Genomic DNA, 26,486 nt, shown 5'->3' with positions numbered 1-26,486 from the left:
GGGGGGAAGGGGAGTCTGGCGCGTGGGAACTGCCTCTGTTACGCGAGCGAAAGCAAAGCATCCGGACCCGAAGTCGATAGGAAACGCAGAGTTCTGGTCTCCGCCGTGCGGAAGGCCTGTCGCTCAGCAGGTTCATTACCTGGAAAGTGCGCTGCTGTCTCGGAGTGGCTGCCCTAGTTGCTGGCAAGCAACATATCTACGGCTGAGGCTCGCACATCTACTTTTACGCGTTTGTTCGACGCGCTTGCTGAGTGGCGAACTGGAGGAGTTCAGAACGTTTCGGAGTCTAGAAGTCGCGGCTTCTTCTGAAGACGGAGACGCTCACAGGGAGTCGCCCCTGCCTTTTTTGTCAGCGCTGTAGTTTGTGTCTGGCCGCCTCTACTGACTGCGGCGACTCATGGCTCTCCTGTGTTGGGGAGCAGCTAACGTCCCTCCTGTAGCACCGCCAAGTTTTATCCTCGTTACGGATTGGATTACATAATCAGGGTTTCAGGACATAAACGATTGAACACCGATACACCGAGGGGAGGGGGATCGTTGATTCAGATTTCTTCACTGATACTGTAAAACATCTTGCGAGTGCAAGGAAGTGCAAACAGGCGTTTTCGACAGCCAGACACGGAGGACACTTCGTTAATCTACAAGCTTCCGCGTCCTCCTCGAGTCTGAATCATATTCGTCGCCGTGCGACAAAACACTGCGACGGCCGGCACTTGGCATCGCCGCCTCCAAGGGAGACGAGAGCTCTCCCTCGCAGCGGGAGTGTCTGCGCGACTGCGTGACTTCTTGCTTGCGCTCCTACGACCCCATAAAATAGGCGGTACAGCACGGGAGGTTCTGAGATCTGCTCTCTGAACGTCTTGTGGCAAGCGGAGGAGGGTGAGGCGTCGACGCATCCCGTGGGATCAGGGCCTCTCCTCCTGGCAACTTCTGTGCACCTAGGAGGAGTGCTTGTTTTTCGACCTGCCATTTTTAGTGAGCGAACGAAACAGAGCGGAAAGGCGATTCCACAGAGACTTCTTTGCAGCTGGCTGCGCGACCTCCGGGGCCTTCCCAGGCTTCTCGACCGGGGCTTCTGGCATGTTGGATTCAAGAGCCGGCACCTCGGGTTGGTTGCTGGTCTCGTTTCCGGGGGCCTGGAAGGCAGCGGGTAGGTGGAGATGCTCCTCGGTATCCACGCCGTCCACGGCACCCGCCTCGTCGTTGGCATTTTCACCGGATTTGACGCTATCCCCTTCTTCCTCCGCCTTGGTGCCAGTCTTGGTAGCCAAGAATCCGCCCTCGTTGGAGCCGTTCACGGCTTCCTCATCCTCGGCGTCAGAGCCGTCCACAACTTCCCCCTCCTCGGCATCAGAGCCGCTCACGGCTTCCCCATCCTCGGCGTCAGAGCCGTTCGCAACTTCCTCATCCTCGGCGTCGGAGCCTTTCACGGCTTCCTCATCCTCGGAGTCAGAGCCGTTCACAACTTCCCCCTCCTCGCCGTCGGAGCCTTTCACGGCTTCCTCATCTTCGGAGTCAGAGCCGTTCACAACTTCCCCCTCCTCGGCGTCGGAGCCGTTCACGGCATCCGCCACGGCTGCCAACGTCTGCAACAGCTCTGGAGCTTCGGCGAGCGCGGTCTGGACTTCTTCGAGGGGGGCCATGAGCCCGTCGGACTCGAGCTTTTCCAGCTTGGCCAGGAGGGCCTCAGCGTCGAGGGCCTGCGCCAGGTCGTCGCCAAGCTCCGCGGCGAGTTGGCGGCGCTCCTGTCCGCCAGTCTGCAAGGCGTCGACGGGGGCAGCCGAGACGACCTGGACGGCTCCGCTGAGACCGTCTTGGCCGTAGAGCAGAGAGCCGACGTCGGAGAGGGAGGCCGCGAAAAGTCCGAGGACGGCGGCGCCCAGCAAACCCGCAGACGCACCTGTCAGCTTTGCCATTTTTCCAGGGGCGGTGGGGAAGCAGTCACGCAGGCGAGATCGAAAAAACGCGGCGGCGCAGCGTGCTGTAGCGTTGGCAACGCAGAACCACGTGTACGAAAAAAAGATCCGGAGCGTGTCTTGCACGAAGCGAAACGAACCAAAAGTTTCTGAATGCCCGCGCGGATGTCCAACGGCGGCGGAATCGATCTGAAGCAGTCTACGCGCACCAGGGACCGAAAGACGCCACCGCGACTCCCAATGCGGGCGCGCGCACATGCACCGCGCAGCAGCGGGTTCAAGTCCGCGGCGACCGAGGGTCGTCCCGCCGTCGCGCCGGAGGAGGCCGTTGAGGCGAACTTCGTCACGCCCAACGCGCCGGCGCGCCGCCGCGCATGTGCGGGGCGAGGCTTGGTCGGCGGCGGCGCCCGCGCGCTTCTCCCGCTGCGGGTGCGGACCTTTGCGCAGACAGCATAGCTCTGAAAAAGCTCCACTCTGAAATGCGCCTTACAGGCCCTGGGGTCGCGAGACCCGCGAAGAATCTGTGCCTGTCTGCCTGTGTCCTGCGCGCGCGGCGGGTCTCCGGCGACGGGAAAGACCCGCGAGGGAGCACGAGACAGACAGCTCCTGCGGACGTGCGCCTCGCAACCGCCGCGCCCGCAGCGAATGCCCCCTTTCCTTCTCGTGGAAGAGGAGAAACCCGTCCTGCCGTTGCTCCCAGCCATGCGCTTTTTGATTCGCGCAAGCGCCCTGCTCCGCCGCGTGAGCAGCGCAACACATCTCAGACGACCTCCCTCGCACAGACTTTCGAGGGTTCGCGACGACGCGTTACGGCGTTTTCTGTTACGTGAGAGGGTTGGAAATGTGTCCCTGTGCCGGCTGCACTAAACGAAACCCTTGAAGGCCCCTGGAATTGCGGCGCGTGGCTGGTCCGGCGAGCGCGGAGAATGCAGACGCGTTGTGTAGAGGGCGGGGGGTTGGTGAAAGCAGCAGGCCGTAGCTCGGGGAGACCGCGGCCTCCAATTGCTTTCGCGACGAGCCGAGACTCCAGCCTCTGGCTCTCTCCGGTCCCGCGCTGCCGAAAAGACGGCGCAGACGCCGAAAAGGGGCTCAGCTTCTGCGTGTGGACGCATACCGGCGTGATTCATCGGGCGTCCACGCAGATGGGGAACGGCGCGTGCCTGTCAGGCCCCCCCTTAGCCTCAAGTGTCCTCTAATACAGATACCCGACACTGGAAATATCTATAACCGACGCGAAAGCAGCTCACCAGCTAACGCGCCGAGTGTCCCGCCTGGGTAGGTTGCCAGCCAGGGAAAGCCTGTCGACTCCCTGTCAGTTCCACGCGGTCGCCCGCGCCAACGAATGATTTCTGAGTCGCAAGAAAAATCCGTTTTCATGCTGTCCTGAGACTCATAATGACCTTCAGTGAAGCATGCCCACCGGTTCTTGCTGTTTGCTGGCATCACAGACGGCCGCCTCCGTCGCTTGCGTTTCGCGAAAGCGTGGAGCGAGGAGCCAGAGTGGAGGACAGCTCACAGATAGAAGCCTCATGAGGAAGCGCTCCGGGGGCGTTTCTCTCCGAAATCGGTTCTTCTGTGCGGTTTCCCCCAGCCCAGTCACACCTCTGCCGAAGGCCGCGTCGGGGCCTGCGCCTGCGTCGCTGTGATAGTCAGCCTCTTCCCGGGGCGGCTGCCGCATCGGACAAAAACAGCTCCTGCAAACTCGTTGGGAACGCCTGACGGAGTCTGCCCACGTCTTCCAACAGAAGGTGTGCATACTCGTGTGCGTGTGTCAATCGACTGCAGGCGGGATCCGGCGAGGTGGAGCGTGCCTGTTAGAGCGTCAGCCGGTGTGGCTGTAGCCCAACCCTAGAGAGGGACCTGCAAGGTGGTTCGCAGACTTCTCGTTCCAGCGTTTCCCCCAACCACCGGGGGTCCTTCTCCCACAGTTTGCGTGTTTCAGTCGTCAACTGGTGTTTGGCGCACCAGAACGAATACGGGCACACATCGACAGCTGCGCCGCCTGCCTGAGTGTTTTTTGAGCCACGCGGTCGCCGAAGGGGGTTCTCCGATCCTGTCCACCGTCGGCGTTGCCTTCTGGCAAGAATCTGGTCAAGCTCTGCAGTGGCGGTTTCAGTCACTCTGCGCCAGCATCATGAGGCCGCAGCCGTCTGTTGCGTCCCCATTCCTGGTTCGCGGCGGCGTGTGTTGACGGGACAGCTGTTGAGTGGATCTCGCAAAAGGTGGCAGGCAGAACGTGGCTGAGCGAGCAGTTACTTTGCTGATGCGAAATGCACTGTAACGCAAATCGACACCGATTTGCCTCCGGGTTGCCGCAACGTGATTCCGAGAGACTGCGGTATAAAGCGACAGCCATGGACGGCACGTACAGACGACAGCAATGTTGCTCTCTAGCGATGCACTGAAAAGAGTGAAAAAACTACGTGTATACGACTCGGGAACGCGTAGCAACGTGGAGAGAAAAAACGTGTTCCAACAGAGGGTCGTGCTGTTCAGACTTGAGCTTCGTGGCTAACGCCTCGACTTGCTGCTTCCCCGCCTTGACGCGAGGAAAGGCGAACGAGAACTGTCTTCTTCGGAGTGGACGATCGCGGCGAGCGAATATATGCACTAGACGCTAGTCAAAGGACGGCAGGTTTCGCATTCATAACAGCAATAGGTACCACCAATAGATCTTTCGTCGAGAAGCTTGCCTCCATCACATATGGGACAACTTTACGGAGTCTCAGTTTCACGGGTGAGTGTTTGCGACAGAGTAAGTCTTCAGCTTTACTGTTTTGGCATCCTGCAGGACTTTGCTCGCGCACGGCTCGCCGCCCGGTAGAAAACCTGCAGAGGAGCGCCTGAACTTGATTCGGTGAATAGCGGAGGAGCTAAGCGGGTGCATCAGTAACATTTCTTCCCGTTAGCCACAATCAGTTGCAGTTTTTTCTTCAGAGAACGAACATCGTATCAGAGCACCCCCAGCCTCCGCCGGTTCCTTTCGATGCAGTGTATGAACGATCTCACCCTTACTGCTTCTAGTGAATTCCGCACACGATACGGAGAAAAGCACTGAGCTGCTTGACTGTCGGGTTTTCACCCTTTCTACATTTTCTTCGCTTCTCGCATACATTTTCCTCCAAGGTAGAGCCCGTAAACCAGGCGGTCCTTGCGTCGGTCGTAGCCTTGTCTCTTTTTCGGAGCCTCGGGTGGCATGCGCGCGTCTCCAGGGAAAACGCATGTGTCTTCTCTCCCTCCAGAAAGAGGAGAGAGCCAGGCGGCCTTGTCCCAGTTTCCTTGTCACGCAGGAGGCGACTCTCTTTCTTCACCCGCCAAAATGAAGCCGTCGAAACTCTTTTTCAGCTTGCCTCTTGCAAACCTGTCTTGGCGGGCCTTTCGGTCAGTGTTGCTGCGCTGCATCTACTTGTCCCGTTCTTTCCGAGGCCTTCGAGTCACGAATGCAAAGTAGACTCGTGCGAACAGTAATGTACGTTCAGTCGTGCTGCGTTGACTTCTCGTGTAAGGCTTGGAACTACTTGCCTACTTCCTTTGCAGCTAGCCTATGAAAGTGTGGATAGTGGCGGCACACGTATTCGTAGCTGCTCCTGTCGAGACGGAGAAGTCTTCAAGTAGAAAATACTTTGCAACTCGGCGAATTGGTTTGCTTTGGCCTCACGGCGAGGACCAGCCAGCCGTGACTTTTTTCAGTTTTCTTTGTCAACCTTTCTTTCTAAATGTTTTGCGCCGCCCCTCTGCCTTCGCCAGCGTTCCTCTTCGTGGCGGCTGAGCTGGGGAGTCCACCTTTCGTTTTTCTCGCGCACACTTCGCGTTTGTTTACGCTCCTCGCTCGCGATATCCCGTGTCTACGCAAGATAGTGCTTCTGGTGTAGCTTCGTTTGCTGCCTTCGTTTTTCACGTTCTTGGCTTGGACTTGTCTGAAGGGTCCTTTTGCGGCTCTTTTCTGACTCTCGCACGCATGTCTGCTCGCCGTCTTCCTCAGCGTTAGAGACCGCTCTTTGTCTGCCTCTTTTGCGGGCGTGTCTCGATCTTTCGGGCACACCTCGCGCCGTGTCCCTCCGGCGCCAGACGGGGCTGACCATGCCGGTTGCCACGCTGTCTCCCTTTTCGGCCCGCGGGCGGGCGCCCGTGGGGCGTTCGACCGCGGCGGGCTCCAGGAGGCGCCCGAGCAGCTCCGTGGAGACACCTGTCTCTGAAGGCTCCGAGCGGGGCGGGTTCGCCTCTCTGCTTTCATCGCCCGCCTGCTCGCCGGCGGAGGGGAAGGGCGAGCGCGCGGCCCCCTCCTCGGCATATCCCTCCCGGCTGCGAAAGGACATCAACGCGAGGCTGGTCTCGCCGTCCGCTTTGTCTTCCGCCCCGTTTTGCGCCGCCGTCTCTTTCCCCGCAGCCTCTCACGCGTCCAGCAGAGCGTCGGCGAGGCCTGAATGGGGGGAGAGAGCGTCGTCGCCAGAGTCGTGCCGGTCGTCGGGCTCCCTGAGGCAGGCGAACGCATCAGAGGGAGAGCGGGGAGCCTGGGGCGGGGTCTCTGCCTCTCGCGCGTTGACGGGGTCGGGAAAGGAAGATCCGCACGAAGGAAGAAGAGGCGCGTCGCAGGAAACGAGAAGGCGCCGGGCCTCCGAGGCGGCCTCGCCGTCGTCCTCTGCCATCGTGCCTCTCGGAGCGCGCAGCGAGCGCGGCAGAGGAAGAGAAGGGGTTGGCGGAAAGATACTTGTCGCTCTGCGTGGCACGGCGATACACCCCATCTGGCTTCTCGCTTTCCATGGTGTTCGCCTCAAACGCAGGTGAGTTGTCGCCCTCGGGGGGCGTGTCTCTGAGATCTCGCGGGCTGCACTCTTACCTCGTTCTCCGCAGCTGGCGCTCGCTCCTCGGCGTGTGGCGTGCGCGTCATCCGGTGCCTCGTTCTGTCTGCATGTGTCGCGATCTACTCGTGGGTGCTGCTTGTCTGCGTCTCTTTTTGCTTCAAGGTCTCTGTCGTTCTTCCTCGCTTGCGTGACGACGGGGTCGCCCGTTTCGGTTCACGTTCGTTATGCGGCGAGATGGATCCCCGCCCCCTCTCTCTCCCCACTGTTCGCCTTGTGCGCGTTCCGGCCCCACCGCCAGTTCTCTTGCACAGGCCCTCCACTTTTACTAGTGTTCGATTATAGCTGCCGTGGAAGTTCCTGTGTGTTTTCTCTCCGCAGCGCCCTCATCTCACTGAACCTCGTCGAGGCCTGCGAGGTCCTCCAGAGGCTCCACGCGCCTGACCGGGACTCGCAGCGACCGGAGCTCGGCGGAGAGGTGGAGAAGCCGTCGCCTTCTCTCCTTCTTCTCTTCTGCCTGCTCGGGGCCATCGCGGAAGTCCACCTCCGCCAGCAGCACCTCCTTGCCCGAGTGAGCCCAACGGAGGAGGGTTCACATCAAGGCTGAATGTGCAGAAAGTTATTCATCTCGAAAAGTCATTCGTGACACATGTCGAGGTGGAGGGGGAGGGGAGGGTACCGCCGGGGCTCAGCGAGAGAGCGACAGTGAAAGCAGTCTGCGTTCGTCCTCGCCGAGTGCGTTTTGATTTGCCTCTCAACTCTTTTTCCTTCGTGTTTCCGCCTTGAAGGTGTTTGCTAGGTGCGCCTTGTCTGTCTTCGCCGTGTTCCCTTTCTCGGCGTCGTTTTCCTTCTCTCGCACTGTCCCCTGCACGGCTCAGCGCGCGCCGCATCCCGTCGGCCTCGTCTCCGTCAGTGCGCGGATCTAATCCGCTTTGTTGCTTCCATTCTGCACTCCGCGATTCTGTGTAGGTGCGCCACTCTCATGCGATCTGTGTCACCCTCCTCCTCTCCTTCGCAACACACGTCTCTCTGCGCCCGCCTTCCCCGGTCGCGGGTCAACCCTCACTCCGCCGTGCCTCTTCGTTTCTGTCTCCTCGCAGGACTTGAAGGTTTTACGGCTGAAGTTGCAGAGCGCAGAGTCGGGGGAACCGACTGAGCGACGAGCGCCGCCTGCGAGCGGCTCGCCGCCCCGCTCGCCCTCGCCGCGCCCGTCGCGGGCGCCTGCCGCGGCCGCGCCGTGGACGCTGCGCCCGCGGCTGCCGGTGGGCGAGGGCCTGCTGTCTGCGGAGCTCTACTTCGAGGCGTTGGCAGGCCCGGGTGGGCGGAAGAAGGCGTCGGCGTTTCGCAAGCGGAAGCGCAGGAAGCAGGAGATAGAGGCGTTCCTGGAAGACGTGCGCCGCAAGGAGGGCGCGGCGCTCGCGCTGCTCCCCAGTGGCGCAGAGTTCGCGCCGTTTGCGTTCTTCGACTCGGCGAAGGACGCGTCACCTTCGCACGCCTTTGGCGACACGGGGCAGGCGAGCAGGAGGCGCGCCGGTGCGTTCACACAGCCGCCTGGCGAGGGGCCTCTTTCCTCGTCCTCCGCCTTCGCCCTGCCTGCCCACGGTGGCCTGAACGCCTTCGCGGCCTCCTTTGACCACAGCGGAGACCTTCTGGCGCTCTCGCGCGATAGTGCGACTTTCGGCGCCCTCGGGCGGCGGAGCTCGATATCTTCTTTCTCGTCGAGTGTGTCTGACCAGGGCAGAAACTGGCCTGACGGGAGGGAGGCCGGCGGCGGGCCTCGCGGCTCCCCCTCGCCCTTCGCGTCCCGCTCGCCGTCGAGCCTCGACGCGCTCTCGCCGCTGTTTCCGCGCTCGCCGGGGCTCGAACGCGACGCCGCCGACCCTGCAGACGCCCGCGAGGCGACGACGAGTTCGTCCTTCGCGTTCGGGTCCTCCGCACTCGATCGCCGCGACGAGGGCCTCACGGCGCTGGTCACGCCTCCCCACAGGCGGAGTGGCGCTTCGTGGGCGACGGAGGCGGGGTTCGCCGGGCTCGGCGTCGAGTTCCCCGCCGAGGAGTACCCAGTGGGCGTCGCCATCGACCCGCGGGTCGCGTCGCCGATTCGCGTTGGCGGCGAGCCCTATGCCCCCGGTCGCGACAGCGAAGGCGCGAGCAGCGAGAGTGGGCGACTCTCGTCGCGGATTTCGTCGTCGCTGTCGGGCGCGAGCTCGCTGGGGCGAGGCACGCCGGATCGCCCCAACAGCAGCCAAGACTGGCGCCGCATCTCGGCGTGGGCAGAGGCGCACGCCCTGCCCGAGGAGGGTGGCGACGGCGCGAGGGGCGACTTCCGCCTAAGCGCCGTCGGCCGCTTCCCCAGGGACGAGGGCGAACTGGGCATCTGGAGGGAAGCGGGCGAAGACGACGCACTCGGGAGGGACGTCTCTGCTTTCTTTGACGGTGGCCTCGATGCCGACCTCTTCTTCGCCCCTGGCGACGGCGAAGTGGGGACAGGCGGAATCCCCGAGAGCCAGACGGAGACGCCGACTCTGCTCGCGCTGCCGTGGGAGGACGGCGCGGGGGAGGGGGAGGACGGCAAAGCCGCGCCGCGGAAGCGCCAGAGGCAGGAGAAGCAGAGCTCGCGGCTCACGTGGGATGCACAGGAGCAGCGGCTCGCGTTCCACGCCTGGAGCGCGCGCAGTCTGACGCCCTACGACCCCAGAAACGCTCTCAGCGGGGGCACGCTGCTGCAAGCGGCTGTCGCAGAGGTCTACCGAAAGCTCGAGCTGGAGGCGGAGCGCGAGAGACGGTTGGCGTTCGCCTCGTGGTGCCCAGCGCTTCTCAGAAGACCGCCCAGCGAGGTGCGCGCCGCCTTCGTCGCGCTCGCGTTCCAAGACGCGCTGCAGAGGAGACGCGAGGAAACCGTTCAGGCGGAAAGAATCCTCCGGGTCACCGCCTCGGGCGAGACGAGCAAGAGCAAGAAGGACAGCGGAGCGCGCAAAGCCGACGCAGGTGAGCGGCCCGAAGATCAAACGAAAAATGGCCTTCGGGCGCCGCGAGGCCTGAGCGGGCATGTGCCTCTCTGCGGATACACGCGTTAAGAGGCCGCGGGGTCGAGGCCCGCGCAAATGCCTTCATACGCGTTGTTGCGCGCTGAGTAGGCCAATAGGATGGCTGTTGATTTTCTAGCTTTTATCGAGGCTCGATGCATATGCACGCGCCAGCGTTCGCACAGCTGAGGAGCGAAGCGACGCTTCGGCGAGGCTATAACGCCACGTGGACTCCGCCAGCGGCTGTGTGCGGCCGGGAGGGGGGGGACACTTGTGCGTAGAACACCAGGAGATGACGAAGGTTTCTGCAAGTCCAGCGTTCGTTGCGTCCTTCCCACGACTTCTCTGCATGCGCTGCGTCTTGTCTGTCGCCTCGCAGGCTACCTGCTCGACCCGCGCGACGGCGGCCTGCCGTCGGGAGATCTGCTGCTGCAGCGCCAACTCTGGAACGCACTTTTGGACGCCGAAGCCGCGAAGCCGCGCTTGCCGGCGTCGCTCTCCTGGGACGCGGTTCAGTGGCGAAGCCCCGCGGAGCGCGCGGCCCTCGCGGCTGCAGGCGCGTGGTCGGCGGGCGAGCGCGGGCCTGAGGGCGGCGTGCGGCGCGCCGGCGGAGACGCGGCGGCTCCGACTGGCGCGGGAGGCCAAGGGCGTGCAGGCAGCCCCGCGTTCGAGCCTCGCTGGAGCGCGCGCCTCCAGCCGCGAGGGCCGCGCGGCGCGTCTCGCGCCTCGGAAGGAGACCGAGGCTTCGGGCCCGTCCCAGGCGAAGAGGACCCGGCGCACATAACGCAGAGGGCGCGGGACGCGGCCGACCGGCGCGAGCTGGCGCTGCAGAGGAGGAGGTGGGGCGATGGCTCGGGTGGACTGACAGCCGACGGAGATCCGTATTTTGGCGACGAAGCCGCCTTCTTGGGAGACGATTTCTGTTCAAACGACCCGTTTCCTGTTGGTCAAGACACGCTCGACCGACCCACCCATGCGTGGCGCGACGGACCGGCGCCTGACGGCGACGCGGGCGCGCCTCTGGAGTTGGAGGAGGACGAGGAGACTGCGGAACAACGAAGCGAAAAGCAGAACCAACTGGGTCCTTCAGCCTGGAATGTATGTCTGTCCTCAGCGGCGACGAAAGCGCTTTTGCCACGTGCCTTGGAGAAGCACAAACGAGCGAGAGGGCAGACTTTGCGAACGGGGCTCTAAGCATCAAACATCTGCGGGATAATATCTACACTCCTCATATATATATATATATATATATATATATATATATATATATATATATATATATATATATATATATTGGCATTCACATGTGCACCACCCAAGGAAAAGACGATTGCTCCCATCTTCGGTCGCGTCTCTTCTTTGTGACTTCTCTGTGACCTTGTCGTCGTTCACCGCATAAAATACGCATTTACTTCTCTCTCTATATATTTATATATCAGAATATATATGAGTATATCAGAGAACAGGAATACCTAGAAGCCTTACGAAACTGTGGACTTGTAGTAGTCGCAGACAAGCGTCTCCTGCACGCTAGACGTCGCGACTCGCAAGGTTTCTTCGTCTGTCCCCTTCGCCTGAGTTGCACCCGAATCTGTTCATGCTTTTTTCCAGCTGCTGGCGGCCGTGAAGCACCGCGTTTCAGCTGCCTTCTCGTCTGCGGCGATCCACTCTGGCCGAGGAGAGCGAATGGACGAAGCGTTCTTTTCGCCAAAAAAGGAAAGCTATGCAGCCCCCGCGGTGTCGCTCCACAGTCTCATCTGCGGGCACAGCCGTGCGACCGCCGCGTGCGCCTTCCGCGACGCCTTGCTGCTCCACGCCAAAGGATTCTTCGATTTAGAGCAAGAAGCTCCGCGTTTCGAGGCAACGCGCGCGCGCGATGACAGAGATAACAGCTGGATCGACGCAAAGGAAAGGCGAGACGAAGGGAGACGAATCAAGCGCGAGGATGCGGCGCGGGAAGAAGGGCAGCCGGCGTTTCCCCCAGTGTACATACACCTCACGGTAAGGAACGACAGCCCAAACGGACGTAGCCGGTTGAACGAGCTACACCAAAAGCTGCAAAACACGCGAGAAAGGTTTCGATGGCGACGAATTCCGTGCTGACGATAAGCGTGGCATGTCTCTCCCAAGCCCTCTCTGGGAACGGAAAAAAAGACGGAAGCAGCTGCTAGGCGAGGCCTGCTGACGCCGCGTCAGTGTCTTGTGCGTCGGTTCTGCATTTCCTTCACGGGTTGGTCCGCTTGTGCTTTTCACGTCACGCGTTTTTTTTCGCTTCTGCGGTGTCCGGGCAGCCTCAGAAGCCCTCCAAGCCGTCGCGTAGCCGCACGCCGCCTTCCCCCGACTTGAGCGCGAGCGCGCCTCTACGGGCGACCCCAGCGAAGAAATGCGCAACCGGGATCGGCGCGAGCGACTTGGAGGAGGAGCTGCGGGGGCGCCGACTGCTTCTGAAAAAGGAGCGAGCCACAGGTTTGGAGCGGGGGGGGAGGCCGATGCCGAGTCGGCCGCACGAGGAGTTCGCGTACAGCGCGAGCGCTCCGCATGGGGACGGCAAGTTCCGGGGCGATGCTGAGGGGCTAGACTCCGCAGGCGCGCATGTGTCACGTGTCGTGAAGCCGCAGCTTCAGCCCTGGAGCCTTGAGGCGGGCGTGGGTGAAAAGGCTGGGAAGGAGGGCGCGGCAGGTCACGCCTCGGCATCTGTCTCGCGCAGGACTAGCATGGCGTCTAGCGGCTCCGCGGACACGGCTCGCTACGGCCGCGAGGCTGCGGCAAGTAGACCGGGGCCCGCAGGGAAGCTCGCGAAGTGCGAGAAGGACGAGAAGATGCTGAAGAAGCAGGAAAGCGCGAGGCGGGCCCTTTTGTCCCAGATGGGCGTGGACGGCGCCGACGTGGTCGTGGAGATTGAGGCGGAGGCCGACCTCGAGTCCTGCGTCTCTGCGAGTCTGAAGCGACGAAGCAGACCCGAGACGCCCGCAGCCTCCCGGTTGTCCTCCTCCGTCTGCTCCTTCACACCCCGAAGCCAGAGTGGCGGCGGGCGCCGTCCGCTGCCACCTCTCTCCCCCTCGTCTGTCGCGTCTTTCGCGTCTGCGCGCTCGGCGAACCTCTCTCTCGCAGCTGCGTCGGAGTCTCGCAAGAGAGACGAAGCAAGCGGCGCGGACGCGTCTCTCGAGGTGGAGGCGCGAGCAGGCGCCACGCCATCTGGCGAGGCGGCGGCAGGGCAGGCCGCGGCTCCTTCGCAGCCGACGGAAGAAGGCGAGACGCGAAGCGAAGGAGAGGAAGGCGACGAGGACTTCCTCGTCACAGATGAAGATGTAGAGGCTGCAGTCGAAACGATGGTTGCTCAGCTGCTCCATGTGCTCAATGAACAAGACAGAGTTCACTCGGGCCACCTCATCGACTGGTGAGTCGGCCTACGCAGCCTGAGTCCGCCCTTCTCCGCAGGAGTCCGCAGCCTGCGCTCAGCGGGGCGCCGGTGCCCGGCTTTCTGTGATGCGCAGCGGCCGCAAGCATGTGCCATACAGTCTCTGCAGCGGGGCGTCTTCTCATGTGCGTCCCTTTTCCCCTCGCCGCTAGGGCCCTCCCCCCCGATGCGTGCCGGAGGATGCTGGGTCGCCCCAGCGTCAGAGCTCTGATGCGATCTGCAGCGAGCGTGAAATGTGACCTGTGGTTGACTCCCGCGGCTACTCATCGCGCGTCTGCTGTCCCGGTATCCTTGCTTTTTTTTTTAATTTCGCTTCTCGGCTGCTGTCTCTGTGCCCCACTGGCCTGCAGGTACATCGCGGAGTACGTGGCAGAACGAGGCTACGGCGAAGCAGAAACAGAGCGCGGCTCTTCCTCGAGAGCTTCGGGCGGGGAGACGGGGGCCTCGCGCGCCGCGGTGTGGCGGCGGAAGCTTCACGGGGCCCTCGAGACTCTCTTTGAAGAAAACGTGTTGTGCGGAGAGGAGGTGGCGCATGACAACACCGACACTGCCTGGCGTGTTTACTGGTTAACCGGCGTCGCCGCGGTCGGCGCGCTGTCTGAAGAGGAGGACTCGTAGAGGCTCTCTTCGGATTCGGGATTTCAACTGTTTTTCATGTGCTTCGAACTTGTCAAGGCGCCGTGTATCTGCCCCATTATCAGACACGAACTATCGTTCCCACCATCGTAAAGCTGACGCGGAGTTAGAGTCAAAAATGACGCAGTTGGGCGGGGCACGCAGCACACTAGCTTGAGGGGAACAGTTTCCCAAAATCCACGCCGGAGGAGTCAAGCCAGACACGGCAGCGTTGTTTGGGCGGTGCGCCTTGCTAGCGGAGAGGCATCGGCTGGAGCAGGCCTGGTCCTATGAGGCAGCCGGGAAGCCAAGTCGCGAACGAAAACACACAGCTGCAGTCTGGTAGTTTATACAGCAAGCCCTTGTCGCATACACCTGCCAGCGGGCAAATATATTTACTCTCGCGATATCTGGGCGTGTGTTAGACCCTTATCTGTAGGAAGTTCAGCGAAGGCACCTATTGCACGCCCGACTGGCATGCTGCTAGGGCTGCCTGTCTACATGCATATGCCATGAAGACAACGTGACGAGACGCCATTCGCAGTGAACTGTGTTCCTGATTTGCTTCAGTTGGAATTACACCAAAAAAGCACTACCTATTTTCGAAAAAAGCTGCCGCGTGCCCTGAAAGTGTGAGGCTGCCAGCCGGTACGACGCAGAAGAGCTGAGAACAGCAGACGGTCGAGAGGTGGAAGTTTCGACGACGCTCCTCGCAGACATGGAAAGATCCTGAGACACAGCCTTCGTGTGCACGGTTTCTGTGCATGCACTATTTCTTCAAACAGACGATTGGAAGCTCCGGAGCATCCGTCTAGCTTTGTTATAATTGCGTCGTTTTGCATGCATTATATCATCATTACCGCGTTGGGACCACATTCGACTGCTTGGCCATTGGCAAGACACCGTTTTGGTTCATGTCATCGTAAGGCACGCACGAAGCCAAGCTGTTTCATAAAATGAGCCCTCAACTGGAGGGGGAGACGCAGGTTCCGGCAGGATCTGTGAACCATCATATTTCCATCGTTCGCCTGGAATACGATGTGTCAGCGCACGGCCTGCAGCATGGCGGCACTACGCGAAGGCCGTGTTCGCGGCAGAAGACAAGAAGCGCCGCTGCTCCGCACCTTACAAATGGTGCGCAAAGGAAGCCTCATAGGCAGCGTGAGCCCACCTCTCGGTGAACAAGACTTGTTGGAGGATGGCGCCCACATGCCAGCCAAGTTCCACGAGCGGTTTGCCGTCTGGCCTGCTGATGCTTTCTCCCACGAGATGGAAGAGGGCGGTGCTCGCCTTTTTCCATGTGCGCCAGAAGCGAAGCCGTGAGCGCAAGCGTTTTGCACAAGTCGCATTTCAGGCCGTTGAGCTTCTCGTCAGCCTCTGCAACTCTGACGACGGGCACAGACGGGCTGGAGCCGACCGTCCCCCTGCAGAACTTGCGCGCGGCCTCAGACAGCTCGTGAGCGCTGCCCCTGAAGTCGCTGAACGGCAGGCCGAGCCCCTGCAGTGGACTGATGTCCGCGTACATGGCGCCTCCTGTGATAACCATGGGCGAGGAGGACGAGGCGAACTTGAACACCTGGTCGAAGGACTCGAAGCAGATGACGCCGCCTCGACGTTGGCGGGCAGGGGAAAAGTAAGGCTCGCGAGGATGGATTCGACCTCCGCGAGGCATTTGTCGAACTCGCCCATGCCCACGATTTTCTGGATGATCAGGAATTCCAGGTGCTTCTCGAGCGGCTGATGCGGATCAATCATGTTCTCCTGACACTGCATCTGGTGAGTCGCCTTGAGGCTGATCTCCGGATTGCTGATTGAGCAGTACGTCGCGACGGGCTTCCGCGTGTTCCTCCTCACGTCGTCCGCCACGACTGTGGTTCAGGTCTGGCCTGATTTTGACGTCGCCCGCCGAACAGGCCTGCCCAAAATTCTTGAAGAAGCACGGGTTGTAAAGATGCCGTTCTTCAAATACTCGGGCTTGCTGCAGAGCTTCAGAAACAGACCTGTGGAACTGGCCGCACCCAGTTGTATGAATGAGACGGAAGCCACATCCGCGCTGGGGAAACTGTTCGGAATCAGACGCTCAGTCTGCAGGTTAACAGGCCTGACGGAGGACGGCAAGACGCTGCCATCTTGCAGAGGGAAGACAATTTGCGCAGACGCGCCTCCGACCTCCACGACACCCGCGAGGTCATTGCGGCACCTCTTCGTCCCGTACTCATCGAGGTAGCACGTCGTCGCGTCTTCTCCCAGCCGCTTCGGGAGGATTGAGCGTGAGGAATGCGTAGAACCCCTCCTTAGCACCTGTGATGGGATGCGACCAGTGCGTGTTGGTGAAGAACTTGTATCCGAGCTCATGTGTGGGTTCGTTGATGACGGCGCGCAGGACGACAAAGAGGGCTTCGCGGTACCACTTCTTGTGGAAGTCGCGGATGCCTGCTGTGCTGTAGAAGAGGACGGGGATCCCCCGGGAGCGAACTTGGATCTTCTCTTCCTCCGTCAGCCGCGCGTCCAAAATGCCGACGGCATCGGTCTCCAGTTGCTCCATGAGTTCCTTCGCGCGCTGCGCCATCTCGGGGACGCGCTCAACAGCACTCGAGAGTCAACCTCCCACGACTCTCAGCCCTTGCTGGCGTGGTCGTCCAGCCACCTCTCAAGCACGGCGCGCAGCCCAGCAAATCGCTGGGCTGCGCCAGGAGCCCAATCGTGTAGGCCTCGATGCTGCGCCCTTCGCGAGGGCACGACCTGTTGCTCGCCACAAAGCCATTCGTTCGCGTCGCAGTGCTGCCTCCATCAATGACCACAATAGCTTGCGAGCCACGGTGAAAGCGACTCTCCACGCGGGTGCTTCAGACGACCCAGACCACAATGAGTCGGAGCTGCAGCTGCGTCGTCGCCCCCCCGGAGGCGAGAGCTCGAGTTGGCGGCGGCCACGCCTGCTAAACATGCCCAACAGCCCAACGACAGAACAAGCGCAGACAACAGACCTCGCATTTTGCCGCTAGTGAACTTAACTGGTATCCTGAAGCTGCTCGAGCGGCGGAGGGCCGCGTACCACTCTTCACCAGCCGAACGTGGAACACGCAGGTAGAGATACGTGTGAACCGTAACATATGCGGCAAAATGAAAGACCTGGAGGAGTGGCGGGACAAGACAAGACGATCGGCGACTGTGGTGCGCCAGCACGAAGTCGGGGTCGCGAGAAGAGAAGAACGACTACAGACACGCACTGCGGCAGCCCGTGCTGCGTCTCGTATCGAGCAGCAGGCTCTGCTACGGGCGTCTGACTTGCGATGGCGCTGGGCAGCATAAAGCACGAGTTCCATCGGCACTGAAACAGCGTCGCAAAACTTCCTTCAGAAGCTGGATCTTTCGTCGCGACGCAGCTGCCTCAGAAGACGTCGCCTCCAGCGGCGAGCGTCACCATTTTGGCCTAGCCCATACCTATATCTAACTCCTCCACGAGACACTCGCAGTGAACGGCGCGTGTTTGCGGATGCGGCGCGCAGAGAAACCGCCCGTCTAGACTGCCGCCAACAGTCAGCCATGGAATTGAGCAAACAGGCCCGAGGCATGCCCCGTCATGCGGCACCATAAGGAACGAAAAATACGGCCGGCTCCTATTGAGAGGGAAAGGGTGGTCAGCCGAAACATGCTGCCGGAAAACTTCAACCTGACATCCCCTAACTTGGGTCTAGACGCTTGCTGAGCCGGTGTTATTGATCAGCGAGCAGCTGTTGCCCTGATGTTGTGCGAACCTCCTTAGATCACAATCACATGCGCGTGGCCTGTATCTAGGACACAGAAATACTCTGCAGCTCGGCCTGTGCAGGGAGCGGCAGAATACCGGTTAGTTCGTCTAAGAACCGATTACGGTAGTGTTGCAGGAGGTCTGGATGTGAGAGCTTCTCCATCTAGAAGAGATAGACAGAGCGAGTTTCACAGGCGGCTGCCCGAACCACTCTTTAACGCAAGATGCGACGCGCAGCAACAGAAGCGCCCAGTCCTAGTTCACGATATCTCCTGCAATTTTTTTAAAACCAGCAACACACAAACGCGCTGAGAAACCCGCTGTTCACCAAATGTCCTTAAAAGTGGAATTCGACATCCCAGGGAAAAAAGCTGGACGACATGGGTATCGATCCCATTACCTCTCGCATGCTAAGCGAGCGCTCTACCATTTGAGCTAGACGCCCTGGCGGGGGAGAGTCTCCGCTCGCCGGCGCCCCCATTGCGTGCCTCTATACGACTGTCTGCGTGCCTTCTTTCGCGGTCTTCCGGACGCGGAATCCAACGCAAGGGCCTCCTCCATCCCAATTTGCAGTAAATGTAACAATTCGCCGCTTTTCCTCATGTTGCGAGGCGACACGACAGCCACCGGTCTCTGTGAGCGTATGCTGCTGGAGCGCATGCGTAGGAGATTTAGCATCTGCATCTACGCGGACGATCGACTCAACAGCGCGGCAGCAACGGAAAGATTCTTTCCTTTGCGGCCTGCCTGCACACCCTCCTCAGCTTCTTCATGGCTGTGCGCTTCGTCCCTGCATCTTCGCGACGGAGAATGCGAGAAAAAACTCTTACGCTGCGCTGAGGACTGTCTCTATTCCTCGACCTACGGCACTCAGCCCTGCCGACGGCGACGCAGAGAGACACGCCAGCCAACCACGCCGCTGCATGCTTACATTTGTTTGCGCATTGTCTTCCGCTGTCCCCAGCTGTCTCCTCCTACATCTGTAACTGAGAAGGCGAGGACCTGCCGATGACTCACCTCCCGCCCGCCTTGGGCGGGTGCGAGGGCCTCAGGCCGCGTCGCGGTGTCCCCGTTTCGCTCCTCGGGCCTCCAGGCCGCGTTCTCGCTTCGGCTCGCGCGTCTGCCTGCGAAGCCTCTCGCGCCGCCGAAGGCTACTGTAGGACCCTGCCGCCCGTGTGCGCGGCCTCCAGTCCAGGCGGCAAGGAGGCTGCGGCACAGAGCCGCCCCCTGTCTCTCCTCCGTCCTGGATTCGCGTGTCGCCCGCGCTTAAGAGGAGGGACTGCCGCGGCCGCGGACTCACACGTACCGAGCCTCGCCCGCGCTGCCGCTCGTTCTGAAAGACCTAACTCGCGTTGTTCGCCGCCGGCGTACGCACGGAGTGTCTCCTTCCCTGTCTCTCTGTCGCCGCCACCAGCTAATCATCCCCCTGTCGGCGGCCGTCGCGCCTCCTCTTCGCACTGGAGAGGCCTTTCGAATGAGCGGCGTGTCCTGTGGCAGCCGCAGCCCAGCCACGGTGCGACAGCCCCTTTTCTTTTTCCTGCCAGTCGCGCGTTCCTCTCTGGCTCTTCGCAAAGGGCGGCCGCAGGAGGCAGTCCCGACGCGCCCACGCCGAGTGGAAATATCGCGCGTCGCACTGTACTTACAGATGGACGCGAAAGACTGCTCAAACCGTCAGAGCGGCATTCTGCTCTACGCTCACTTTGCCTGTCGCCGTCGTCGCCGCAGGCGTCGTCTCAGCCTGCGCTGATATCCTTACAAGACTCTTCTGCATCTTTCTCTCACCACGCCTTTGCCTCTCGTTCGTTTTCCTCGGCCTCTCTCTCTTCTGCGCTGCCTCCAGACGGCCTGCCTGAGGGGTGCGACTCTCCCCAGGCTGACCACCCCAGCGAGACAGTTCGCTCAGACATGGCTCCAGAGTGCATTTGCGCTCTCTGTCAGCCGCCTGGAGCCACGCCACCATCTTCATCTCCATCTCGTGGCTCACTGCCACACTGGCTTGATTTCTACGCTGGTTTGTCGTCTTCCTCTGCCTCGCCTCCACTGCCCTCTTCTCTTCGCGAGCTCCCTTCCTCCGCCCCCCCCCGCCTCCTGCCGACTTCGTCTTTCTCTTCTCCTGACGCCCCCCGGAGGCCAGATGCGGGTATCGTCAGGGCGCCGGCGCCCGCAGCTCTTCTGGCGACGTGCGAGAAGCGCGCCTGCGCAGGCTGTCGCTGTCGGCGTTTCTGGGCCGCTGCGGCGGCCTGCGTTCGCGTGCATCTGCCTCACGCCCAGCACCAACAAAACGACTTTTACCTTCAGGAGCTCTACCCGAGTCACGCGCAGAAAACCTCTCTCCCGACTCCTCCTTTGCCCCTCGCGCCGCTCCATCGCCCTACGCCCTCCGCCGCATCCGCCGCGGCTGCGTCGCCTCCCCGCTGGGCGCCTCCCGACCCCTTGCCGCCTGGCAATCCGCCGCCGCATGTGCTCTCTCCAGGTCTGCCCGACTCGGGCGCTTCGCCCTTCCGCTTTCCTGCGTGGTCTCTGCGCCAGTTCGATCTGCGCACCGCCATTCGTCTCTTCTGTCTCCTTGGATCCTCGCCACCCCCTCGCCCCTCCCTCCGTTCGCCCTCGTTCCGCACCCCTTGTGTAGAGTCGCCGCCTTCCTCAAGCGACTCCTGTCCTCCTCTCTTGTCGCCCTCGACGTCTCAGCCCTTTTCCACGAGGAAGAGTGGAGAGGGCGCTCTGCTGGGAAGCGGCGCGGCGCGACCCAGTGGAGGCGACAGCGCGCTGGCGGGCGCCGACAGCTGCGCAGACAGGGAGAATCTGCAGAGAGAAGCGAGAATCAATCACGGGGCCGTTCTGCATGTTTTGCTGACTCACATCTTGCTGAGGTATCAACGCGCGTCGACCCTTTCGTCTCGATTTGCGTCTACACAAAGAGGCAACGCGCCCGATGCCGTCCCCTCGCTGTCGGTCCACGAGCTTCGGCAGCTCGTTCAGGTGTACGTGCACCTCGCGTCCCAGGTGGTTGACTGCGTGGACGGGTCGAGCGCCTCATCGTCCGCAGCCTTCCTGGCTCTCGCGCGACAGACCGTGTATACTGTGTTTCGCTCGTCTCTCGCTTTGTTCGCTCCTTCCTCTTCGTCTCTCTCTTCTTGCGCGACGCCTCTTTCTGCGTCCCTGTCTCCTCGGCTGTCCCTACACTCCAGCCCCATCCTTCGGAACCCGTCCTCCGGGCTCTCGCTGTCTCAGCTGATTTTCCTCCTTTCCTCTTTCTCCTCCTCTTCGTCATCGTCTTCTCTTTCGCCTCACTCTTCGTCCTCTTCCTCGCAGCGAGCCCCGGGCGCGACTCGCGCCGACACACTTTCGCCTTTGCCTCGGCAGCCGCTCCTGCTGCCTTGGGCGAGCTTGCCGCCTCCTCCCGACTTTCTGTTTCTTCTTCAGGTCAAATTGACTCAGCAGGGCGGCGCGAACGTCTCTGTGGCAGAGCTCGTCCAGGCGGCTTTGCTGTTGGCGCCGCAGGTGTCCGTGCAGGGTGGCGGCAGGGACAGCCAGGGCCTCATGGTGAGCAGCGGAGACACACGGAGAGAGCAACTCAGAGGCAGTTATCCCCCGACTGTGTCCCAGAAGTAGATGCAACTGACAGCAGGGAAGGAGAGAAGGCGCTGAAGCGACCGCGAGAAGGCGGCACAAGTCGTGGGCGCAGAGCAAGGCAAGAATGGAAACGGGGGAAACGGGCATAGGGGAAAACTCGAAAACACAGCAGAAAAGTGAAGAGACAAAGCCGCGGCAAAATCGGGAAGAAAAAACAGAGAATGCACGCAGAAACACGAGACCAGAGTAGCAAATAGTGCACAAACGCTGACTGGCGGACAGCACGCGCGCAAAGCTATGCGCGAGAGACGAGAAAATAGCGGATGCAGAAGAGTGTACCATCAGTGCTGAGCCGCTTCAGACATCAGCTGGGTTTCTAAGGTGATGTCTTCCCTGCATTCGTATGAGGGGGTCGCGGAGGTCACGCAGAAGCCGCTGTCCCGAGAATCGGCGTGCTTCAATACTAGCGCCAAACCCTGCATCAAAGAACTGGAGCTTTATTCACTCGCGAGAGACTCCTGCGTGTGCACTTCACTTCTCGGCAATCCACGCAGTTCACAACTTGCGCTTCCCGGGACATTCTGGCGTGCATGTGTGTCGCTTCAGACCTTCAAAGCTATTGGCGACGAACTGGAATACCGCCTCGAGGAGCTCTGCGGCAGTCTCTCCTCTGCGGACTCGCCTCCGCTCTCTTCTTCGCCTCTTGCGCCCTCGTCGTCGCTCTCTTTTTTCGAGAGAATTAGCGAGATGGAGGCCTCGCCGGACCTGGCCGTCTTGGCTGTGCAGGCGTTCGCGGACGGCGACGTTTCTCACGAGCCCTTCTTCAACAGGCTGTGCGACTTTTTGCTCTCTCCCTGCTCCTGCACGTCGCCCTCGGGTTCTCAGCCGCAGTCCCAGCAGTCTCCGCGCCTCTCGGCGGCTCGCGGCGCGCCGGCCGTGGCTGCAGCGCAGACGAGGCGCGAGGAAGCGACAGAAGACAGTGAGGAGGAGAACGAAGTCGTCTGGCTGGACACGTGGAAGACGGGGCAAGTCGCAGATCTCCTGCTCCATTTTCGGCGCCTGCGCTTCTCCCATGACGAGCTCCTCGAGTACCTCTGGCACGCGTACGACGGTGACACGCTGACGCCCGGCGACGCCCTGGAGAAGCGCGCGGAGGACGCGCAGGAAGCGCAGAAAACAGCGCGACTTGGAAGAAGACAAAGGACGCAAACTACACCAAATCGGCGGGGGGATACGCTCAGCACAGACGCAGGCGCATCCGCCAGCAGCGAGACGCAAGAGGCGAAACCCCTCCTCGCATCCGCCTCGTCTTCGGCTCCTGCCTCGGCTTCGTCTCTGCACGCACCCCCGAACGCAGCGCAGCTTGAGGATTGTACCTCGCGGGCGAGCGACGATGTGGGAGGAAGGCCGGCAGAGAAGAAGATTCGATTCTACCATAAATGCACTCCCGAGCAGCTTCTGACGTTCCTTCACACGAGCGGGTTCGGCGAGGTGCCTCCGCCTTCTCCCCAGTGGCAAAACCGAGTCATCAAACTCCTTCTCGTCCCCCCTTCGTGCGCCACCGCCTCTCCCGCGCCGGCGCATTTGGTCTCTGCGCTGGCCTCGCGCCTCAGTCCCACACAAGTGGGTGACTTGGCGGTCTCGCTGATGCGCCTCGCGCCTCTCGCCGCGGCGGAGCTTCTCTCTCTGGCTCGCAGGGCGCCCACGGCGGTCGGGGCGTCAGCGCCGCCGCAGAGACCGCGGGAGCCTGAGGGAGAAAACGAAGCGCCGCCAGTCGAGTGTGGCGAGGCACACTGGCGGCGAAGCGAGCAGAGCAGCCTTGCGGCTCGCGCGGCACGGGCTAGGCAGTTCTTGCGCGCGATGCCGCTAGGCCAGCTGCCTTCGTTCTGTTCAGCGCTGCTTCTCCATTCTCCGCCTCTTGCTCTGCTCTCTGTCGAGAAGCCCGGACGGACGAGCGGCGTCTCGCGGGAAGCGGCATCGCGGCTGGCGCGGGTGAAGGGCCGTTCGCGTCCCCCAGCTTCGTCCGCCCCCGCTTCGGCCGCTTGGGGATGCTCGCTGACTGATTCGTCGTCTGCTTCGCCGCCTGCAGATGCGAGGGGGAGATGTCTCCAGTCGTCTTCGCGTGTAGAGGGCGCATACGCGCGACGCGGCTGGCTGACGGAAATCGAAGAGGTCCTCCTTCTCTCCTGGAGCGTCTTGCTCGCTCGGCTGCTGCGCCTCTGGCGACACACTGCGGCCCTGGGGCTTGACCCCATTTTGAAGTACGCGCTCTTGCATCACCAGTTGTCGTCACTTTCTTCTTCCGCTTCTTCCGAATCGTCTCGCTCGCCCTCCTCCGCTTCGTCGGCGCCACACCGCTCTCCGTCCTCTGCCTCGTCGTCTGCGCCGCATCTCTCGCGCCTGGCGTCTCTGCTTCTGTTTGCGCCTGAGGCGCGACTGCCTGGGCCTGCCACCGGCGGAGACGCGCCGCGGAGCGCCAAGCGTGCGGGATCAGACGAGGAAGGAGGAAGCGCAGTCAGCGGACACAAGGCAGAGGAGGAGACCGCAGCGCCGGCGTTTGCGCTCGGCTCCAGTTTAGACTCTCCACGACTCCCAGATCCCTGCGGCGACGCCTGCACTTCTTCCTCCTCGTCTCTCTCTCTTGCGCCGCCTCTGTGTCCGCTGCCGCCATCGGGCGACTCCGCTTCGTTTGGCGTCTCTTCTGCAGCAGCCTCCGCCTCCTCCTCTTTCTCTCCTCTGTCTTATCCAGGGTTCGCGCCCTTCTCGCCTCCCTCACCGTCGCTCGCGTCTTTCGCGTCGCGTGGCGCGCCCGCGGCGGAGAAAATACTATTTTCTCCCCTCTGTCGCGGCGTGCCAGGGCAGCTGCCCACGCGGCCTGAGCCGCAGTGGGCTGACGCTGATCCTGCGCTGACGCCGCAGGCGCGCGGCCTCCAGCGACTGGCTGCGCGCGACCCGAACGGCGCAGAGCCCTACGGCGCAGATGCGGCGCTTCGAGACCGAGCCGTGAGAGGCACCGGCGAAGCTGCGACTGCCCTCAGCAGAGGCGACAAGGCGCGCGACGAGCGGGGCGGAGGCCTCCTGCCTCACGAGTCTCGCGCAGGCCAACGGCCTAGCCGCCTCGAAGAGGGAGACGTTGGGACCGCTGGCTGCTGGGCAGACGCTCAAGAAGAGGCCGACGTCGCCGACGTGCGTCTCGCGACGGCTGCGCGACTGTGCCGCCAAACGCTGCTCTCTCTGCTGCTGTATGCGCACCTGCGCGGCGCGGAGGCGCCGCCTGGCGCCACCGCGCGCGTCCCGCGCGAGTCTGTCGCGCGTTTCCTGTCGCGGCTGCCGCTCGCGCAGCTTCGGGAGGTGCACATGCTGACTCTGCTATCGACGTCGGGGCTCCTCTGGGGCGACGCAGGCCGGGGGACTTACGGCACGAAGGGACTCTACTCGCCGGTTTTCCGCGCGGAGGCGGAGTCTGCAGAGACTCGAAGTCCTCTCGACGGAAACCGCGCGTGCAGCGTGCTCGCGCTGCAGGCCCTTCTGCAGCAGACGCTCCTTGTCCGCCCCGAGGAAGAGGCGAAGTTGAGAGAGGCGCTTGCGCGCGAGGCCGCAGACCGCCGCGAGCGGCCGAGGAGCCCGTCGAGGCAGGCCGCCGACGACTTCTTCGAGGCGGCACGGGGGGCGTCGCCGCGACTGCGCGAGGAATGGGCGAAGCACGCGAGAGAGCGAACCGAAGAGCGGCAGCGAAAGCAAGAGACGCGGGATGCGAAACTGAAGGAAAAACTGACACGAAAAAACCAGATGCGCCTGTGGGGGAGGCTGCAGCGGCCGCGCCACCAGCGGGGAGACGCGAGCGAGCCAGACCGCGAAGGAAATGAGACGGAAGTCCGCGACCAGGGCAGGGAGGAAGGAAGCAGCGAGGTCCGAGGGGAGGGAAACGACAAGGAAACGCATACATCCCGTGAGCAGAGAAGCCCCGCCGCCATCATATGGCACAAAAGACGCACGGAAGAGGAGGACGCATGCAACGAGGAGGCGGGGAGACGCGGAGCTAACGAGTCCGATGACGCAGAGAAGACTTCGGGCGGGGGAGAGACGCGAATCGAGGCGCCAGAGGCCTCATATGCAGCGTCGCAAGGAAGCAGGGAAGTCCCAGACGACGAAATGTGCCTGGATATCCCACTAAGACCCGAGACAGAGGACGCGGATGGGGAGCCACGCAGCTCAGATTTGTATCGGCGCTTGGCGCTCGCGGAGGAGGCCGCGAAGACGCTCTTCGCTCACCGCCAGGTCCCGACAGGCGATGCGACGCCTCACACTTCGAATTTCCATCGGCAAGTTTTCTCCTCGCTGCAGCCCGCGCTGCAGCTCGTTCAGGCGCAGCGCGAACGCAGCGCGACGTCAGACGGGCACGAAGGCGACTCCACGGAAGACGCACAGCGAAGGCAAACCCTCGAAGGACATTGCGACGAGGCAGCAGCGGGTGACGCGAGGCTCAGAGAGGGAAACTGGGACGTCGACAAAGAAGTCGCCGTTGGCCCCTACGTCCTCGACATTCTTCTCGTGCGTGAAAGCTGAGAGAAGAGAGGAGGGCGAGGAAAGAAGAAAGAAGACAGGAAGAGGTAGTGTGAGAACGAGGTCTCAGACTTGGAGCGGAAAGGGCGGAAGAGATTCGAGAGGCTGCCAAGGGAAATCGAGAGAGCGACATTCGCCGCGCCAAAGTGTTCGTGTCGAGACGTGTCTGAGGCATCGAGGGCCGTGATGACGCAGCGGGTCGCTTCTGAGAAGCCACTTGGGATCTGCGTTGGCTGTGGTGTCTCCTCGCGTCCTCGGGCGTCGTCGCTCACGAGGACACTTCCACATTCGGATACAAGGCTTACGCCTTGCGCGCCATTTCGGATCTCCGAAGCGACTACCCGTGCGTGTGGTCGCGGTTTTTTCTTTTTTAGTTTATTAGGCGCAAACATGCAGACAGACTTTTCCAGGTTTCCACACAACAAACAGTGATGTGCCGTTCCCCCCCGTAGTGGACGCGCCTGCTTTTCTTCTCGGGTTTTAGGCATGCCTTTGCTAGCTTCGCTTCGCTAGCGAAACTCGAGCCTGAGGCCAAGCTCTATAGAGCTCGCAGGTAGGACACTGGCGCACTGAAGTGACTGTCTTAAGCTTTCGGCGCAACTAGCAAGGGGCAAAGAAGAATTGTGACTCATAGAGACGCATCGTCGAGGCACGCATGCAGAAACGAAGCGTACGGGGAAGACCTAGAGAGAGGCAGGAGAGGGGAGGTTGCCGACATGCGCGCGATACAGAAGCGGCAGAACGGCACAGTCAGCCGGAGAAAAACGGGGAGTGAGAAGGAAACGATCCCCGAAAGGGGCAGCCAACGAGCGCGAGAAGCGGCAAGGA

At 61.8% G+C, this 26,486-nt stretch overlaps 5 protein-coding genes and 1 non-coding gene across 6 annotated transcripts; 2 read left to right on the top strand and 4 right to left on the bottom strand.

The window, feature by feature from the left end:
* Positions 1 to 938: 938 nt before the first annotated feature.
* Positions 939 to 1,916, bottom strand: BESB_028440 (protein phosphatase 2C domain-containing protein; the record flags this gene model as incomplete). Its single annotated transcript, XM_029361518.1, has 1 exon — positions 939 to 1,916. One exon carries the CDS (start codon positions 1,914 to 1,916, stop codon positions 939 to 941), a length of 978 nt encoding a protein of 325 aa, XP_029215418.1.
* Positions 1,917 to 5,996: 4,080 nt separating this feature from the next.
* On the top strand, positions 5,997 to 13,777 carry BESB_028430 (uncharacterized protein; the record flags this gene model as incomplete). Its single annotated transcript, XM_029361517.1, has 7 exons — positions 5,997 to 6,697; positions 7,097 to 7,286; positions 7,816 to 9,703; positions 10,121 to 10,839; positions 11,353 to 11,742; positions 12,033 to 13,138; positions 13,510 to 13,777. The coding sequence occupies 7 exons, from the start codon at positions 5,997 to 5,999 to the stop codon at positions 13,775 to 13,777; spliced, it is 5,262 nt and encodes a 1,753-aa protein (XP_029215417.1).
* A 1,147-nt stretch (positions 13,778 to 14,924) lies between these two features.
* On the bottom strand, positions 14,925 to 15,446 carry BESB_028420 (GDA1/CD39 (nucleoside phosphatase) family protein; the record flags this gene model as incomplete). The annotated part of the gene is made up of 1 exon (XM_029361516.1): positions 14,925 to 15,446. One exon carries the CDS (start codon positions 15,444 to 15,446, stop codon positions 14,925 to 14,927), a length of 522 nt encoding a protein of 173 aa, XP_029215416.1.
* A 543-nt stretch (positions 15,447 to 15,989) lies between these two features.
* BESB_028410 (NTPase II) lies at positions 15,990 to 16,343 on the bottom strand (the record flags this gene model as incomplete). Its single annotated transcript, XM_029361515.1, has 1 exon — positions 15,990 to 16,343. The coding sequence occupies one exon, from the start codon at positions 16,341 to 16,343 to the stop codon at positions 15,990 to 15,992; it is 354 nt and encodes a 117-aa protein (XP_029215415.1).
* Positions 16,344 to 17,894: 1,551 nt separating this feature from the next.
* BESB_029480 lies at positions 17,895 to 17,967 on the bottom strand. The gene has a single exon. It is a non-coding gene; the product is annotated as a tRNA-Ala (tRNA).
* A 563-nt stretch (positions 17,968 to 18,530) lies between these two features.
* BESB_028400 (uncharacterized protein) lies at positions 18,531 to 25,661 on the top strand (the record flags this gene model as incomplete). Its single annotated transcript, XM_029361514.1, has 2 exons — positions 18,531 to 21,065; positions 21,702 to 25,661. The coding sequence occupies 2 exons, from the start codon at positions 18,531 to 18,533 to the stop codon at positions 25,659 to 25,661; spliced, it is 6,495 nt and encodes a 2,164-aa protein (XP_029215414.1).
* Between the last annotated feature and the right edge of the window lie 825 nt (positions 25,662 to 26,486).

This window comes from Besnoitia besnoiti, assembly GCF_002563875.1.
Source record: "Besnoitia besnoiti strain Bb-Ger1 chromosome Unknown contig00015, whole genome shotgun sequence".
NCBI lineage: Eukaryota > Apicomplexa > Conoidasida > Eucoccidiorida > Sarcocystidae > Besnoitia > Besnoitia besnoiti.
This window is presented reverse-complemented; position numbering and strand designations above follow the sequence as displayed.